This window comes from Ceratosolen solmsi, unplaced genomic scaffold (assembly GCF_000503995.2).
Source record: "Ceratosolen solmsi marchali unplaced genomic scaffold, CerSol_1.0 scaffold30, whole genome shotgun sequence".
Lineage (NCBI taxonomy): Eukaryota > Metazoa > Arthropoda > Insecta > Hymenoptera > Agaonidae > Ceratosolen > Ceratosolen solmsi.
The window spans coordinates 5,597,358-5,616,665 of NW_011948421.1; the positions used below are offsets into that span (position 1 = coordinate 5,597,358).

At 23.4% G+C, this 19,308-nt stretch overlaps 1 protein-coding gene across 1 annotated transcript in view; it reads right to left on the reverse strand.

Moving 5' to 3' along the window:
* Positions 1 to 19,308, reverse strand: part of Meltrin (disintegrin and metalloproteinase domain-containing protein meltrin) — an 87,424-nt gene that overhangs the window by 19,008 nt on the left and 49,108 nt on the right. The window contains exons 2-3 of the mRNA XM_011498922.1: positions 9,943 to 10,034; positions 2,267 to 2,422 (exon numbers count right to left, since the gene is read on the reverse strand). Coding sequence (XP_011497224.1) covers positions 2,267 to 2,422; positions 9,943 to 10,034 — 248 coding nt within the window. The remainder of the gene's footprint in view (positions 1 to 2,266; positions 2,423 to 9,942; positions 10,035 to 19,308) is intronic.

Below are 19,308 nucleotides of genomic sequence, written 5' to 3' on the forward strand. Positions count from 1 at the left end.
CGGAGCTTGAATATATTTTAATAAGAATAGTTTTGAAATAATATATGTTTATAAATTCATATAATTATATATATAACACAAACATATAATTTGTTTAAAATAAAAAGATATAAATAATCGTCTTATTCATTTTTAAGTTTATACTCTTCAATTAATGTTAAAATTATTTAAATTTATATATCATTATTATAATTTTGAAATAATTTTAAAAACTATTTAAGATATTGTATTGGAATAATAGATTAATGTTCTAAATATTATATTTATTCAATTGTTATTAAAAAAATAAAATCATCGTTATTATTTAGAGGATTACTGAAAAATTTTATAAAATATATGTATATATTATGCATATATGTCAATGCAGCAGGTATATTAGTAACATTTTTTTTTGTAATCATCATGAGTATATATTTGTTTCAATATATATAAATTTCTATATCTTTTTGTTTGCTCCTACAGTAATATTTTGAATTGATAGTACTATAGATAAACAATATTTATATAACCATTTTCGTACTCGTCCTGTTATTCTCTCTTTTTCAAGCTACTTCTTTTAATAAGAATGGCCTTAAAACATATTATTTTCTAATTAATTATATTTTCCTTTATCTTTTCTTCTTGTGTGTGATTATATATCTATATAAAAATTTATTCTCAAACTTCAATATCTGTATAGCTATTTCATACTAATAAATATTTAAATCATTGTTGTTATAATTTAATTATTGTTGCGATTCTTCTGAATTACATAATTTGAACATATTTTTTCTTAAATAAAAGAAGTATTATAAATGCTTAATGTTCTTTAAACACTCTTTTTTCCATTATTTCATATAGATTTATAAATACAGTGTATAAAACGTAGATAACATAGTTATGAATTATCGGGGCCAATATATCAGCATTTTTAACTTTACTACAAAACTGATGTTTAAAATAATTAATATTTTTTTATTTAATTAAATCTGAAAATAAGAGCAAGAAGTTTATGAAATAATGAAATATAGCTATTAATTATATAGAAGTACAAAAGAATCTTAAACATTTCTTTTGGGTTTTTAATAATGTATATAAACTTTAAAATTTGTTTAGCAAAATATGAAGTATTAATTTTGGCATCTTTATATCAAGAGCAACTTGATATTGGAATTATGAATAAAACATTTCTTTTTTTTTCATATTTTTAATTAGTTCGATAATAAGAAAAAAGGCTTGGTAAAAATTTAATATTATTTTTTTAAGGAACTTACTTATCAAGCATCTATAAAATGTAACTTGAATATTTATATTACCAATAGAATAAGAATGAAGATTATTGATTCACAAATAAATCAATAATTTTATAATATTTATCTCGATTAATTTATAAATTTGTTTTATAATGTAAAAGAATATATAGAATATATGCATAATATAATGAGTAATAATAATTTTAACACAAAATTTATTCGTTAATGGTCAATTTTACAACTTTTTAATATAATTTATTCGACGCCTAAGATTAGTTAAAGGAAATTATAATTTATGAAGTACATAAGTATTACGAAAATAGCAATTGAAAATTAATAATGACTATTTCAATTACAAAATTTAAATGGACTAAATTACCACCATCATTTGGAAACTATAATCAAAAGTTAATAATCAAGCCGTATTCTACAGTTTAAACTAAAACGATCATTTGCATTATATTTTGTTCAGTAGTACATATTTCTGTATTATTCGAAATGAATAATTGCGTTATGTCATTTTTTGCATGAAAATATGAAAATTTCAAATTATGACTAAAACACTTATACGAAAAATTATTCAGCTATAACTATTCTTTGTACTTAGTTATGTGACATTGTTTCCTGGTGAAAATTACATGCAACTTAACTAAATTTATATATATGAATATATATAAGTATTAAAGAGGTAAAATGTAATAAAAGAAAGTTTGTGAAATTTATAGTCAGCGCATCTATATAATTAATGAAATATTTTTCACGATTTTTATACGAATCGAGTTCGAAAAATTTTGTTAATTAACTGTTTCAGAAGTAGGTAATGATTATAGTTAAATATAAAAAATAAAATAATTTTTTTCAGAATATCTCATAATTAAGTATAGCTGCTCACAGCGTAATAATATTCTTTCATGTGTAAAAGTATAAAATGATAAATGACTGCCCAAGATTTTTTTTTCGCCATTATTTTTTCCACGATATATATATATATATATATATATATATATGTACATGCTTTACAACCGAAAACTTACCACTTTATTGGGAACGTATGTTTTAAAACTCCCTTGATGCTGATATCTTTCTTTATATCCAACAGGAATAAGGTCTTGGTTCAATCGAAGATCGAGGATTTGATTGGCTCCGTTTAAATCTAGACCCACGCTTAGAATATTAGTATGGTCAGTCTCCTAAAATCAGTTTATAGAATAATAGTTGATTTATATCTGTTTGTAAAATTTGGTTAAAGCAGTAATTGTAATTGTATTTATCGGTCAAGAACATTGAAATGTATTATAATTACATAGTGACATTCTTCATAAATTCATTTAATAGAAAAATAAATAAAATAATATTGATTAATTAATTTAATAATGCATGCCCCCCAAAAGGTCTGATGAAATTTCATCTTAAATAAAACTAAATTTTATCTTCTGAATGATTGAATTTTCTAAAACAATTTAAAATTTAAATTATCTAAAGTGCACTAAAAGTGTTTTGTATTAAAATGCATAAAATGCAATTATTACTTGATGTGCTTTATATATTATACATATACAATAGACAATTTATAACATTCTATTAAAACTATATTAATAAAATTATTGATGAATATCGGTACTTAAATAATTTCAAATGTGAAGAAGACTATAAGTACATTTGCATTTATACACTTTCAGAAAGAAAGCATGGGGCCATATTTCATTTGCATTCAAAGACTGTAGCAATGACAACTATAGAACATAATTAACAAGTATTATGAAGCTGATGTCAGCGAATTATATTATTCCTAAATAATGAAGCATATACCGAATACGATTGTAACCTCTTCTTTTGTTCTCCTGTTTCCCATACGTTTCTTGCATTTAGAATCTAATTAATTTCGTTGTCTAAGCGTGTCCCAGTGAACCTCATATATACTCACACGTGCATATTTAACTTGAAAGTATTAAGGAAACGTGGCGCAAATATAAGCAATGACGACTAATAAATTTCACCAAGTCTATTCGTAACCTCCAGGACTATTTCCCTTCCTCTAATTTCGTGCTACTCAACGCCATTCGCTATTATAGTAATGCATAATACAGGTTGCGCACTCCTCTCTTTCACAAAAATGAAAACGCCTTCTCAACTCCGCTATTGATGCTAATTACCAGAGGGCGAGGATGATGAAATACGATTACATGTGACAGATAATCGAATGAATGAAAGAAGGAAGAGATTTTATGTTTATTGCAAAACATAATAATTTGATAGACGGTAATCCTTAATGTGTAAATGAGTACTTAGGGAATGATTTTTCAAAATGAAATAAAATTGGGAAAAACTTTATAAAAATAAGCTAATTTGGAAAATTATATGTTTTATCTTTATATTCTTCATATTCATTTCAATACACCCAAGTCTGACAAATTCTTATAATATTCAAAATGTATTACAAAATCTTTATACTTTCAAATTTTTATTAATTTTAAAGAATATTTTTATTCTGTTATATTTATTAACATTTTTATTTATCTTATTATACAAACGTTATTTAATAATATTTATTTGCACCTATTCTTTTCAAAAATAATTTCAGGTTCAAACTTAATAACTTATCATTAGGTAAGTTTATAAATTAATAATAAAATTTAATATACTGTAATTTCAGTTAGGTAAGATGTATTTTTAATACCCGCAACATTTTCCTCGACTAAGTATTTTAATTACCAATTCAGTACATTTTGAAAGAAACAGTATAAGAAAAAATATTGTTAAAATACGCAGACATATGAACAAATAACATTAATGTTATACAAAAATTTTTTAAATTTGTAGAATTTAAACATTTCTATTAATATTTTTGAATTATAAATGGAAATAAATTTGATATATAAAAAAAAGTATTATTGTATATATAATGGTAACTTGAATAATAATGATGGAGGATGGAACTTTTGGAAACCAACTTGTTAAAATAATAATAAAATCTTTATATTCGGATAAATAATAAATTTGCATCAGCTTTGTTTGCAATAAAAGATTGCAGCAGTTGTTTGCCAAATAAATAGTCATGTATAATAATAATCATACTATTGTAAAAAGTACAAAGACTAAATTTAATTGAAGTAATATATCAATGCCATTAATTAAAAAAAAATACTAAATTTATATAAAACAAAACAAAAATAAACTCAGGCTAAATGAAGCAAGAAATACATACGCGAAAGTGATTAAACGAATATAATAAAAGAAAAGAAAATTAATAAGTGAAAAGATCAATAAAAAGTATATATAAAAGTGTATATAATAGTATAAATGGAAACGAGAGCGATAGCATTAACGTAAAATCGAAAGGATAATAAGTGATGCTGACCTCCCACTTTGGTAATAAGATTTTTGGAGAACCCAAACTAAATAGAATAAAAAAGAATTAGGATAAAGATAGAGGAGTATCCTTTAAGATTCAAGAATATTTTAACTTTATTATTTAACTTTATAAAAGTAAATATTAAAATCTAGTATAAGCTTAATATAAATAGTAATATTTTGATGTATTGAATAAATTTATTACTACCCATACTTACTACTATTTATTTATTATCATTTATTATTATCTTCTGTTTGATTTTTCGAAAAATTTATATTTTACTTTACAGTATATGTAAAAAAAATATTATAATAATGTGAAAATTTATAATTATTTCAAAATCAAATGATTTAATTACTTTGCTGAAATTCAATACTTTCAATATTATCAGAATTAATTCAAAATTCAATAATTTAATAATGTTTAAAAATAATTTATTTATTTAAATATGTTTATGAATTGAATCTAATCTATTTAACCTTTCGTACAAAAAAGAGTCTAACTACAAGTCCAAATACCAATTTTAAAATATAATACGCTTATGCAAATGACCATCCGCATTTGCGCATCCATGTATGGAAGTGTATTTACAGCTTGTTTGTTTCCATCTGTCCCTTTCTTTTAACAAATATATATATCTTTATTTATGTACTCAAATAATCTGTAATGATTTTATAAAAAAAATAAATAGTTATAAGACAATCGCACATATATTAATATCAAGATTATATTAACTATTAGTTATAAGAGTCGATATAATTATTTATATTTCGTTTCTAAAATTGGAGGTAGTTTATTAACAACATTAGTTCAATACTATAATAACTTAAACGTATACCGTATTCGGAGTACTATCTTATTAGAATTTCTTCCAATAAAATGAATAATGAATCAGTAATATCACCAAATAATTCTAATATTCTATCTATGTAATATAATTACTAATATTATTACCATAATCATCATCATCGAGATTAAAATGAATATTCATTTGATTATTATGTAATGCATTCATTATGATATTTTACATTTGCAGATTATGACATAAGAGATTATACAAATTTAACTTGTATTTTATTATTTATAAAAGGTTGATGACTATCGATAAACTAATACTATAAAAAAATCGACACCTATTTTGTCAGTTATCAGAGAGTTCAATATGAGTAATTTATTAACTAATTAGCTACATTTGTAATTTTGATTTTTTATTAGAAATTAATTTAATCAACTGTTATTAAATTTAATAAAACTAATAGTACAATTTAGAATTTTTTTTTCGTCGAAGCTTTCAATTTCCTAGAAATTGCGTTAAACTTCTTAGCTGACTTTTATAGGAAGAAATCCAATAAAATAATTATTAAGTAGACAAACATTCTAATAATAACTAAATTATAATAACAGGATATCAAAAATTAATTGGATGTAGTTAAGTAAAAACAAATTTCTTTATAAAAAAGAAATTTTTATGTAAAATATACGTATTTTATGTAAATATACGAGTGGTGTAAACAATGAAAAAATAAATTATGCGTTTAATATTAAAAAATATTACCTTTAAAATAAATGACTTTTCCCTTTATAAAGTCTCAAGATTATAATTTCTATTATATTATAATTTATATTATATAAATCACGTGTTATGATATTTTTTTTTCTGTTTTCATAATCATTAATCAATGTTTTCATATGAATAAATGAAATTCTTAAATTACAAGCAACACGAATTATAATAGTCACATTTTTTATTGTTGATTTTACTACCAATTAAATTAAAATTTTAACAATTAGTGTTGAATTATAATTCTCATACTATTATTTTTTTATAACTGTTCATGAGCATGGAATATTTATACTTTTTTATTACAGCTATTCATTTTAGCTTATTTTCTTCAAAAGAGTTTTTACTTTGTTATGAATTACAAGTGAGCATCAAACTGTAGGAAAAACGAAGGTACATCAACACTTATATTATATATTGATCGGCATTAAAATTTTATAAAGTTCCTTAGAAGCAGCAGACTAAGAAAAGGATAAAAGAGATATAGGACGGATAAAAAGCATCTCTTGCACAAACTTCCAAAGTCCTGGCGACGCTCTCTAGAGTGGGCCGTTTAAAGCCGTATAGAAATGCCCTGGGGAGGCTGAGCTTATATAGCACCACTTTATTTACTCTTGTCAAGCTCGAAAAACTGACCCGTCTTCATGTTACTGGAAAATATACCGGGGACTAGTCCTGGCCGCAGCTGCTCGACGCACAAAAGCGGCTAGTTCTTATTGTCCTTCCCTTTTATGAACCATTGCCGGGTGTGGACACTAGACGCGTAAATAGACCAATAATTTTGATCTTGGTTTGCATGAATTTATATTCTCATCCAGAAAATAACTTCGAGAAACTCTTGAATGACCAAATCTTTGAGTGACTTCGTCGACAAGATGAAGGAATTCAGGTCTCGCTAGTTTTGTCTTTCCATTTATTGTGGAGATATGTAGAAATGTACAGATTAAATAAGAAAATGAAATAACAGCTTTTTGCATTATATTCGCTATTTCAAAAATTACTTAAACTTTCGTACGTTAAAAATTTCGTAACCATATGTTGAATTTTTACCTTTCACATTTTTCTTTTTGTAAATTCAATTTAAGTAATGCATTAAAAAATATTATTAAAAAAGTGTAAAATTTTAATAACATTTATCTTCTGCGCATAAATGCAATTTTTACAAGAATAAAATTAAAATATAGAAGAAAATTATTTTTACTGTTAATGAATTTGTTTATAAAATTAAAGGAACTTTGGCAAAGGCCTATTTTTGTCTTCTAATTATTTAAATGCTAAAATAGTCATACAATTTTAATATAGAAAAATCAAACTTTATAAATAGATTACATTTAACTATTTATTTAACTATTTGCATGCTTCGGCGATAAAAAGAAATTTTTTTAATTAAACTTATTAATAAATACCTAAGTTCAGTCACCGAGTGTGCACATTGAAAATTGTATGGTATACAACTGCTGTGCACATTCATTGCAAACCTACTCAAGAGGGCACCATGAACAGAGGGAGAAACAGGAATAAAAGAAGGATCTGAAAATTCGAAAGAGGCTCGTGACTAAGAACATTATGCTACCATTGAGCACCGTAGGGCTTTAATCTGCGTCGGTTTCACTTGAGGCCAATAAGCTCTGGCAGGGGGCTGAGCTTTAGTGGTCGCTAGCACTGCATTTTCAAACCAAAATTATGGCGCTATAATTACTGTTCCCTTCCATGTTTTGTAAACCCCTTTTATTTTCGAATGATATAGTATCATATTCATTGCGATATTTATGTTTTAAATTCGTTTTTTAATTTGTACACATAGGTTCAAACTGACCGTTACATTTCATAAAGAATCGCCAATTTACACATTAATATCAATTTTTAAACTAATGCGATTGCACCAAAAGCACGCAAAAAAGTATCTCAAAAATTTTTTACATAATTAATCTTTCGTGTAAATTACCTAAAGTATTAGTTTAATATTTACTTATTTATATAAGCTATTTTATATTATTCTATGTACTATCAGTAATACTTATCAGTAACTGTACGTAATCAATCTTAAACATTTTTAGCACTAGCCCGCTCTTTCCTGCCTACGTCTTTTTTTTACTTCCAACTAATGACACTCTTTTGTATCATTTGCCAACAATGACACACATTTCTTTTATTCTTTGCTTTAAGACTTTTCATAAATTAATAGCTCGATAGTAAGTTATAAATCATTTGCTTATACTCATTCTGTTACAATTCACATTTTTTTTATAATAAATAAGGATGATCCTTTCTTTTTATCTATTTACAGGAACATGAATAAGTAATTGTATTTATATATACAAAAATGAAATAAAGATAACTCAATAAAGATTGTTTACAATTATTATATAATATTATTAATACAAAGCAGCCTCTAACTTTTTGATTCTTTAAAAAAAGAGCTTAAAAAGTAAAACCCTTGCACTCTGATATAATCGAAAAATCTTCTAACGTAGTGATGAAATGTGATCTAAATAGACATCTCAAACGTTTATTTAAGATTTATACAAAAATTTACTCCCATTGTTTAGCAGGTCAACAAACTAAGTAACTAACTCATTTGCTTGCATTTGCATAAAGCAAAATAAGCAAAGCTTATACGTAGTAACTTCGATGAATAAAAACTCGCATTAATCTTGAGAGAGTACGAAGTTCGTGTATATAGAAATAGTTCCGAACCTGGCCTAATCGCTGGCAATTCTTGTTTCCCTCTACGGCGACTCTAAACGCTTCTTTTAAAACCGCCCATGAATTTTCATCCTAAAGTATCTATCATCAAGGGAAACGTAACAAGTAGTTAGCTTTCGCTTGCATCCAGGATAGGAAATTCACATTGGAATTGACTATGGTTTAATGATCAAATGCGCAACCACGAGAGACTGGCGATAACGAAGCCGTGGACATTAGGACCTCACCACATAATAATTTGATTCGTACGTTTGTTCACGAGAACGTGCAACTATTACAAACGAAGCATATCATTAACTATAAAGAAAAATCTGAATAGTGTTTAAATGAAAACTCCTTCGTGATTAGTGTCTAGTGCTTAACGTTTTGGCAAAACTATTTGATTCAACTAAACAACGACATTTACTTAAATATTATTTACGATATGGAATAAAACCCATGTGTATGATCAAATAAATAAAAACTTTACACTTGTATTCAGCTCTAGAAGATTACAAGCAAATCGACTATTTAAGAGAATTGTTTAAGAAGAAATTTAAGAGAATAATACAATAGCCTCTATTTCTTAGACGTATATTAATATATGTAATTTATAATTCAAATTATGTTTAATATCCACAATTAATAGTATGCACAATCACTTCTCAAACTGATTATAATTTATTTCAAAAAGGATTCAAATTATCAAGATATAAAGATATATATTTATAATATATTTATAATTCCCAATCAACTGAATATGGCGTTGAATGCCATTAAATTCATAGTATAGTACTACTATGTCTACTATTATAAATACATAATATTATTATAAAATAAAGTTCAAATATTAAAAAGTAATATAATTCTCGGTTAAAATTTTTATTTTTTACTTCATAAAATAAATGCAACAATACCCAACATATCATGTAGTTATTAATTTAGATAAAAGCTTTATGAATTTTAGTTTCAACTCATACAAATTCAGCGACTCTAATAAAAACAGCGATTCTGAAGTATAAATATATAGCAGACAATAGTAAAGATCGTAACAGTTGGTTTAAAATATAAATTAGAATTATAATATACGCATGTCGGGCTGCATTACTTACGCTCTCTCGTGTTGTGATGATCTGGCGCTTGCTTCGCCCATGATAAACACGCGGTCGTACAATCCTATGCGCCCTGAACTCTGTTGATGGACCTGTAATTAGAAGAAAAAAACATAGTTATTCTACCGTTGTAATATAAAATATCGATAAACATAAACTAGAGCAATGAAAGGAAAATACATCTTAATGTTATTACATATATTTATATATATTTATTAATTTATTTATTTCTTTACTTTATTTGTTTTTAATAATTTTTCATAATTATTTCATAATTATCTTAATGCAATAACAACTTAATCTTCGTAATGATTCTATCACCATAACGAGCATATAATGTTTCACTTATTCATAAATTCCTAATTAATATGACACCTATAAAATAAATAAAAATGTTTATATTAACAAGCTTAATCTAACATATTTAAAAAAAACCAATGTATATTAATTATCAATATAACCAATATATTTAATTTCCATACGTATTTTATTTTGATCTTATAAAAGCTTTTTTGTAAGTAAACAGGCATATTTTATTATAATACGATTATGAAAAGTATTCATAAAAGCTTGAAATTGAAATACTTTTTATGCTGATGTTATATTGTTATTCTATAAATTTTAAAAAACAATCGTATAATTCGAAATGTTATATATTCTTGTAAAGTATTCGAACATTCCGTTGAAAACAACCGTAAAAAAAAACAAGAGTTTGGTGTTAATTTGTTATCCTTTGTAATTAAAAAATATAAATTTTCTAATCATGAATAAGGAAGAAATGTATAATGTTATGAAAACTTAAAACTAAAGGAATTACAAACCCCAAAAGCAAAATTACTCCAACTAATAATGTATGTTTATTTAATTATTTGCATAAGCTTAATTCAACTATCTTCTTAAACAATGAATTCGATGTATACGAAACTTTACATGATATTTTATTTGTATTTTTTTTTATTTTTCTCTAATTATAAATCTATTTTGAAGTAAACCACGTGTGAATATATTTGACTTGTAATATCTCATTTGCACAACTTCTTTTATCTCGCGCTTTCATTATTTGTAATTGAAAACGTTTCTATTAAATATTATAGATTCCATTAGCATATTAACATTTATTATATATATGTATATATATTTCAACAAATACTTTTTGAATGTCACTATAATTCTAGTTTCTATGAAAAAGGATTACAAAGTCTACATAAAACACCTTACAAGTTTAAAGCCTCTCATACATATGCACTTGCCCATAAAATGTTCTGAATTATTAATTTTAAAATTATATTCACTTTTCATTTTCATATTACAGTTATATAAAGTACTCTCCCCGTCAGACGTAGAGACTTTATTAAATAATTGATAAATCTTTATTAAAACGGTATTTATTAATATTCACAAACTAAAATATTTATTTGATAATTATATTTATACGATAATTGAAAATTATTGTCTACGATAGTAATCTACAGTTTAACCTTTCAGATCATTAATTGATATTTTAAAGGCCATTTCTATATTCATACTTCATTTCATTTGTATCTAACGACTAACTTACCGACAATTGTCTCATTTCTTAATTTGATAAAATATGATTATCATGTTTCTTTACTTAACTGGCCAATTCATTTTCAATCACCTACTTGCAACATATTATGAAGACTTTACATAATTAACTTTATAACTTGTTTATTAATTTCTTTTCTCCCAATTTACATTCAATAACGCCATAAAAATTAGAAAATACTTATTTTAAAATTTTGAAAAGAACTCTATTCAAAGTTATGCAAAATAACAGTAATTAATAACTATATGGTGTAAAATTACGTTATAACTATGAAAAAAAACATTTACATAAAAATTTAAAAATAAAGAATTCTTTGTTCATAAAACTGCACAATAATGAACAACGCGAATTCTTGTATATCAGTTATATATTAAAATAATAGATAATTATAATTCTCAGTTTTTAAATTGTTTATTTCAAGTATAAATAATAAAAACTAATTAGGAAAAAAAATTTAACTGTAATTGTAATACTTTGGTGTAATAATGATTTAAATTTGAAAAATCAATATATTTTACATATGTACTTTTTAAATAACAAGTAATAAAATTATATTCTGTAAATATTTAGAGAGAATAAAAATAACCTGGCAATTAATGCAAAATATAAATGTGAAATTAATTATTATTAAGTAATAATTATATAAATTTTATGAATTTTAGGTGTAACTGAACATTTTTTAAAAAATTATGAAATGAAATTTTAAATTCTTGTTTCTTTACATTATGTATAGTTACATTTATTACTTAATATAAACTATTAATAAATTAACTTACCACTTTTAAGAATTGTTTCTATAACAAATGATAAAATTTGTAAGTTCGGGTACAAAATATTCGTCAATGTATAAAATTGTTTTTAATTCGCGAAAGTGTTTACGTTAAATAATATTTAAAACCTTTAAACATAAATTATTTAACATCAAATAGTCATTTCATATTATTAATGTACATAAATTACAAAGGTTTTCAAATGTTTAAATAGGGTAGATTAGACAAACATGAAAAAATATTAACAATTTCTTTTCAATTAACTTTCTGAAGTAACAATTTTTTTTAGTAATCCAATGTTAAAAACAACTATTATTTGTCTTATTAGACTTATATGTTCAAATTCTCAACTTGGTCTTTTTTTCACGATGTATTCATTTATAATTGTATTAACATAAAAAATTTAAATGTTCAAAATTAAGAAGCAATTATATTTTTTATTGCTTTCATAATAATAATTATATATCATTTTACACACTTGAGCTCTAAATTTTGTATCTTATAAAATATGTAATTGGAAGATTTAAAACTAATCACTTAAGTATTTAATATACCCTTATATATGGAAATAAGGAAATTTAATATTAAATATTAAACATATATTCCTATTAATAAAATAGAATATATGACAAGAAGGGTGTGCTAACAGAACAAATTAAAATTGTATTAAATATAAATTTGTTGTTTTTTTTTATTATTTCGTTATTTTTATTTTTACTATCATACGTATTCATAATGTCGTTTAATAATGTTTAAATTTTTAATGGATTTTAAAAAGATCATCTAAGCAATTGAAAATCATTACAGTAATGAAATTTAATTAGACACACTGTGTAGACATTCGTATACTTAGTTACGATTATAATTTGACTACAAATAAATGACTTTATTCTTTTGAACTTTAATTATTACATGCTAATGGATTTACTATTGTTCAACACATATTATGTATATATGTATACATTAATTTTCTTGACAAATATACATTTTGTAAAATTTATTTAACAGATGAATATATCGAAAAATATTTAATTTTTTTTTAATTGTGTTCCATGTCCAAGTACTTTTAATTTATAATACATTTAAACTCTTTTATTTGTTAATTATTACTTATTATTGAATAGATAATTTCATATATAAAATACGGTAACACGTTCTACCCAATAATTAATACATTCTAAGCTACAATATTATATGTTATTAGATTCTTTAACATTTCTCGTTATTGCCATAGACGGATATACATGCACAACATAATTAATATAAAGTAAATGATATAAAAAATAATATAAAGCGTTAGTCAATATTTAAGCCCTAAAAGAGGGAGACGATAAGATGAAGTCATAATACTTCTGTGTAAGTATAAAGATTTCACATGGATCTCCAAATTATTCGATGTGCTAACCCTGACTTAGAGAAGCCTCGACAATTCTCAAAGCATTATTGAAGACTATTTTTACACTTTTTTATAATCCAATACAATATTTCATATCATTTTATATAATTTAATCAAATGTTATATTTTAAATATTTAATTGATATTATAAATTACATTAATTATCTGAAAATTTAATAATTATGATTCCCTGTATAGTACATACCACAAACGTTCTTTCTGTATATTTCTAAATATTTTTCTAAAGAAATGACAGGTTTTACAGGAAAATTAAATGTTATTAGCTTTTACTCTAGAGTATAGATTAGACTAATATAAAATTATAAAATTTTGAATACAAAACTTGATATTGATTGTAAAATTTATATTTGAGAAATTGTAATGAAAAGAGCTGAATGTATTTATAAATTCATTGAATTAAATAGAAATTGAACATTTCATTTGTGAATGTCATTTAATATGCACTGAAATCTTTATATTTCAAGCTATAATAAGAAATATACATTCGAAGAATTAGAACTAATGAATAATAAGATACGGAATAATGGATTAAACCATCTAATAATATACCAAATACAATGATTAAATAATCAAATTATCAATTTTATATTTGTACTTTTACCAATAGTTAATTTATAAAATCAGATTGAAAATATTATATTAAAGTTGTACAGAGGACAAAAGAATATAGTAGCATAATCGTCGAAATATACATTTCAAATTACGGTGTAATTTGCGTCTTTAAAATTAACATTTTTATAACATAGTAGTTTGAATTTATTGATTTTCATTTTATATTAGATCATATTAAATAAATCCTTCTTCTAATGTCTTAAAATTTTTAAAGCATTAATTGTGATAAAGGCTGAAATAGAATTAAACAATTTTGTAAAATTTAATGTAAACTTATTTACATTAAAAATGCTCGGCACTTTTTAGAGTCAAATATAATTCAGGTCCTTATTACATAAGAAAACTTTATTCATTCTTTAACTTGTATAATACTAAAAAACAATTTTAATTTTAATTTTTATGTGATTATCCACAAAAGTAAATTTACTAAATAAGGTGTTTGTGACGTGTTAATTTAAAGCTTTACGCAAATAAAAAAGGAAACTTTTTACTTTCAAATATTTACATAATTATTACTATTAATTCAATTTGTATAAAATATAACTTTTATATAAAAACTGAAATATAAAAATTAATTTTAATCAACAGATGTTTTTGAGGCAAAAATATAACTATTTGTATATGTGTACGTGAATTCAAAAGACTTTTTTTTTAATTATTAATTAATTACAATTAACGATTTTTCATGTAAAATATAATCGTGTACATCTTATTGTATATTTTTCATCTTTTCGTAATACATAAATAAAATTACTCAGTATAAAAACATCGTTAAATATAAATACATGCTATGACACAGTCATTAGTCATACTCTACGACAACGGATTTCTCGACATTCTCATATCTCATATTAAAAATTCAACGAAGAAATTAATTTTAGCTACTCTATTGTAAACTTGGTTTTAATTATTTAAAGACATATTATCGTGGCTCACAACTTTTTCGTAATACGGTTGAAACAATAGTTCATTCACAATAAAACTTCGACGAATTAATCTTTAATATAACTAAATTAATTATTAAAATATGTCAATATGCTTAAATACTTTTCTAGAATTACAAATGTAATTTTAGTTATAAATGTAATTTATAAACCAAAATATAATACTTAAAATATTTAAATTATTAGTATGTTTATATTTTTATTATTACTTCTGTTAATAGCTTAAAATATACTCATAGAATATTATAAATTCAAATTAGTAATCTTTATAATATTTGATAATATGAAAGATATTTAAATTTCTATCTAAATGATTGACCACGTTATAATTAAATATTCTTATTTCTAAATTTTTACAATATCTATTACGAAAGTCTTTTCATACTTTACTTAAATATATCAAGAATTAGGGATACACATTAGGTATATATAAATCACATTCAAGATATTCACACGTAGTAAGCAAAATTCATATAAGATGAAATAAGAAATAAGTTTAGGAATATATGACGAGTTAGTGGTTCCATAGTTTCCAATTGAGGTGAAATAGTAAATTGTACTGTCATGCTTAAATATAACAATTCCTAATTCATATTTTTATCTTAATAGGGCGCAGGTTATTAAAATAAGGCTATATTCAAATATCCCTATTTCAACGTTATACGATCCAGTAAAATATATTTGAAATAAAATTTGAATCAAATAACTTGTTGCATAATAATATAATTACAAATATAAAATTGTCTATCACTTAATTTAACGTATATATTATTAATAATATATAATTATAAATAAATTATTGTACTTTTGATATCATAAAAACATCACTAAAATACATAAAAAATTATATTTTAATTCCATGAAAGCCATATAAGTTGTAAAATAAAAACATGATATTATTGTTAAAAATGGCCGCTGAAGTTTGCATGACAAATATTGAATAAATATTCATAATTAAATTAAAAAATTAATAACAAATTTGGATATAAATTTGAAAATAAACTGTTTTTATGAGCACAAGAATATAAATACTGACAATATATATGCCTATGGTTAATATATTAATACCTTCTAATTAATGAAAAGTTGAGTAACTAATGAGTAATATGGACTATAAACATTAAACTGTTACTTTAATAAATTATGTTAAATGACTTTGTGTTCAATCTATTTAAGATCATAATACTGATGAAATAAAGATAAATAATGACTACAACTTTCAGATATTATCCAATACTTAGGCAAGCCAACTGATTACATTACTATTATTTCCATAAAGCACAGTTTACAAGAGATAAACTCAGGATGTTGAATGTAAGAAGAGAAAATATAAGATAAGAAAATAAGATTGGGAGACAAAATAAGAATATCCTGCTGGCTGATCTAATAACTTAGAAAGCGGATACACGTAGGATAATTCTGTCAGGCGATAATGATAACATACAGTAACTGAAATGGAGAGACATCAGTCAAGAACCATTAACATTAAATGTTTAATAAAAATGTAAACAGAGTTAGTAACAAGGTAAAATTAACTAAATTATAACAATTTTATACATTTATTAATATTATTATAGATTGTCAGCGAAAGAAAAAATTCTTTTTGAAAAAAAACTTTTGAACATTCTTAATCTTTCCGGTATACTTAGGCCGAATAGATATTTCATTTGAAAATAATGCTTAAAGATAATTATAATTATTTATCAATATAAATATAAATTAGAAGATATAATTAAAGAAAATTTGTATAATTGAATAATATATAAATAAAAATAATAAAACTTAAAATATCAATATTATGAAATCAAAATAATTGTAATTTTGAGTCACGATGAAATAAATAGAAGGATAAGAAAAACAAGATAACGAAAGGTAAAAAATAACGGTAATAAAACACGCAGGAAGTGAAGCTACTTTAATAAATTGTCGGCATTGAATAGACAAATCAAAAGAACCTCTACTTCGAGGCTTTTGCATTGGCTTTTGTCAACGACTGGTTCCAAACTTATTAGCCAATTAAAATCAATCTTTGCCGTAATGTTTCTCTAATATGATCAGCAACGAAAGAGAGAGATGCATGAAAAAGACAATAGTTGTAAACAAGATCAGAGGCGTTGAAAGAACAAAAGCGAGAGAGAGAGAGAGAGAGAGAGAGCAAGAGAGAGCGAGAGAGAAAGTGGAATGAAGTGGAAAATGATAGAGGAAGTATGGGAGAAGGAGAAATTTCTCCTTTACATTCGTAAAATACATAAAAACAACATTTTAAAATACAAATTTCATAGAACATAATGATTTATACATTATAAATGCTTTAAATAAATTTGACGCATAAGTAACAAACGTAATAATATCGAATTTTAAATAAATTAAATAAATTTTCATATTGAAATGGGAATTTCAATAATAAGACCCTTAAAGTAACATTATTTTTCGATGTCTTACACAAAATGACAACGTAACATGATGATTATAAATTGAAATATGAGTAATAAAATTTCATCACACCTTATAGTGAAAATGTATCTGTAGTTAGGATATTTAAAAAAATATTTAAAAAACAGAATTACTGCCTAAGATAATTGGATCATAAATTGTATTGAATAAAATAATGTATTGATAAAATACGGAAGCACTTGATGTCATTGAAAAATTACAACCTTATATCAAAGCTTCTGATGGAAAAAGGCGTAAAAATTGAAAAACAAATAATTATATTTAAAAGAGTACTGAAGTAAATCATTCAACTGGTGCCAGGAAGTCTTGTTTTTTTTTATAATCTCTTGACAAAACATGAAAAAGTTTTCTTGTATGTTGACTTGATTTTATTAATATACATATTAACAATATGTTATTAATATAAAAAATTTAGCCTTTTCTTATATACCAGATGTGAATATATGTGAACATATACATATATGAATATTAATTATTAATTCTGTGTAATCATTGTTTGATGAAATTTACTTCTTACGATAGTTTAATATAGATTATTATATATTTGTAATAAATTTCCTTTTTAATGATTCTTCACTTGTTACTTAATATTTTAATTTTACAACTAAGAAAAATGATCTCATAAAACTAACTATACATTTAAAAGTAGAAAACTTACTAGGTATAGATGTTTTAATTAGTGATGAAATTTTCGAAAAATTCGTCGTAATGTTATGTTATGTTTATCACGAAACATGTTTTACGGCTATGCTAAAAATTCTTTAAACATATGAAAAATATAACCTTCAAACAATTTTTCGTTGTATTTCATAACATCAATATGCATGAAAAGAATTTTTTAATTTTAATCATTTGTACTATTTGCTTGATTATAAATCATATCTATTCAACTAATTACAAAATATATTATATTTAAATGCAAGTAAGTCGTTTATAATATTACAGAAATATCCATGTAAATGTATTAATGAAAATTATAATTGACATTATAAGTTAATAAAAATGGAGTTCTTGAAATACATGAAATAATAATTATATCAAAAATAATTATTATTACCATAATTAAAATGATAAAAAATTGTTTTTGATGACTATGATGGAACATAATATAAAATTATTTAAGATAAGTTATTTAAACTTAACATTTATTTATTATTTTATTATTTAAAACTAATTATTAGTATTAACAAAAAAATATTAAAACTTTTAAAAGTTAGTATTATTAAAGCAATAAAAATATATTTAAATATAAATATTAATAAAACATCATTATCTTTTCTTTTAAACAATATACTAGCACAATATTATATTTCCAGGCATTTTTATTATTTTGAAAATAATCTCTATACTAAAGTATCTAGTAAAAAGATAAAGATTTCAAGAAAATACTGAAGAAGTATCTACTGACAAATAACACTTTCAACAAATTCGATAAAGTGCATTTATGCAATTAGCCTTGAATCGAAAATCGATGATGGTTCGATTTTTAACAAACCAATCAGCTTGAAAGTGCAAAAAATTTAACCATTAAACTTGATCAACAATAAAGTCACGTTATTATTTAACCGACAGGTATATGGTTCTATTGATATATGCTAATGA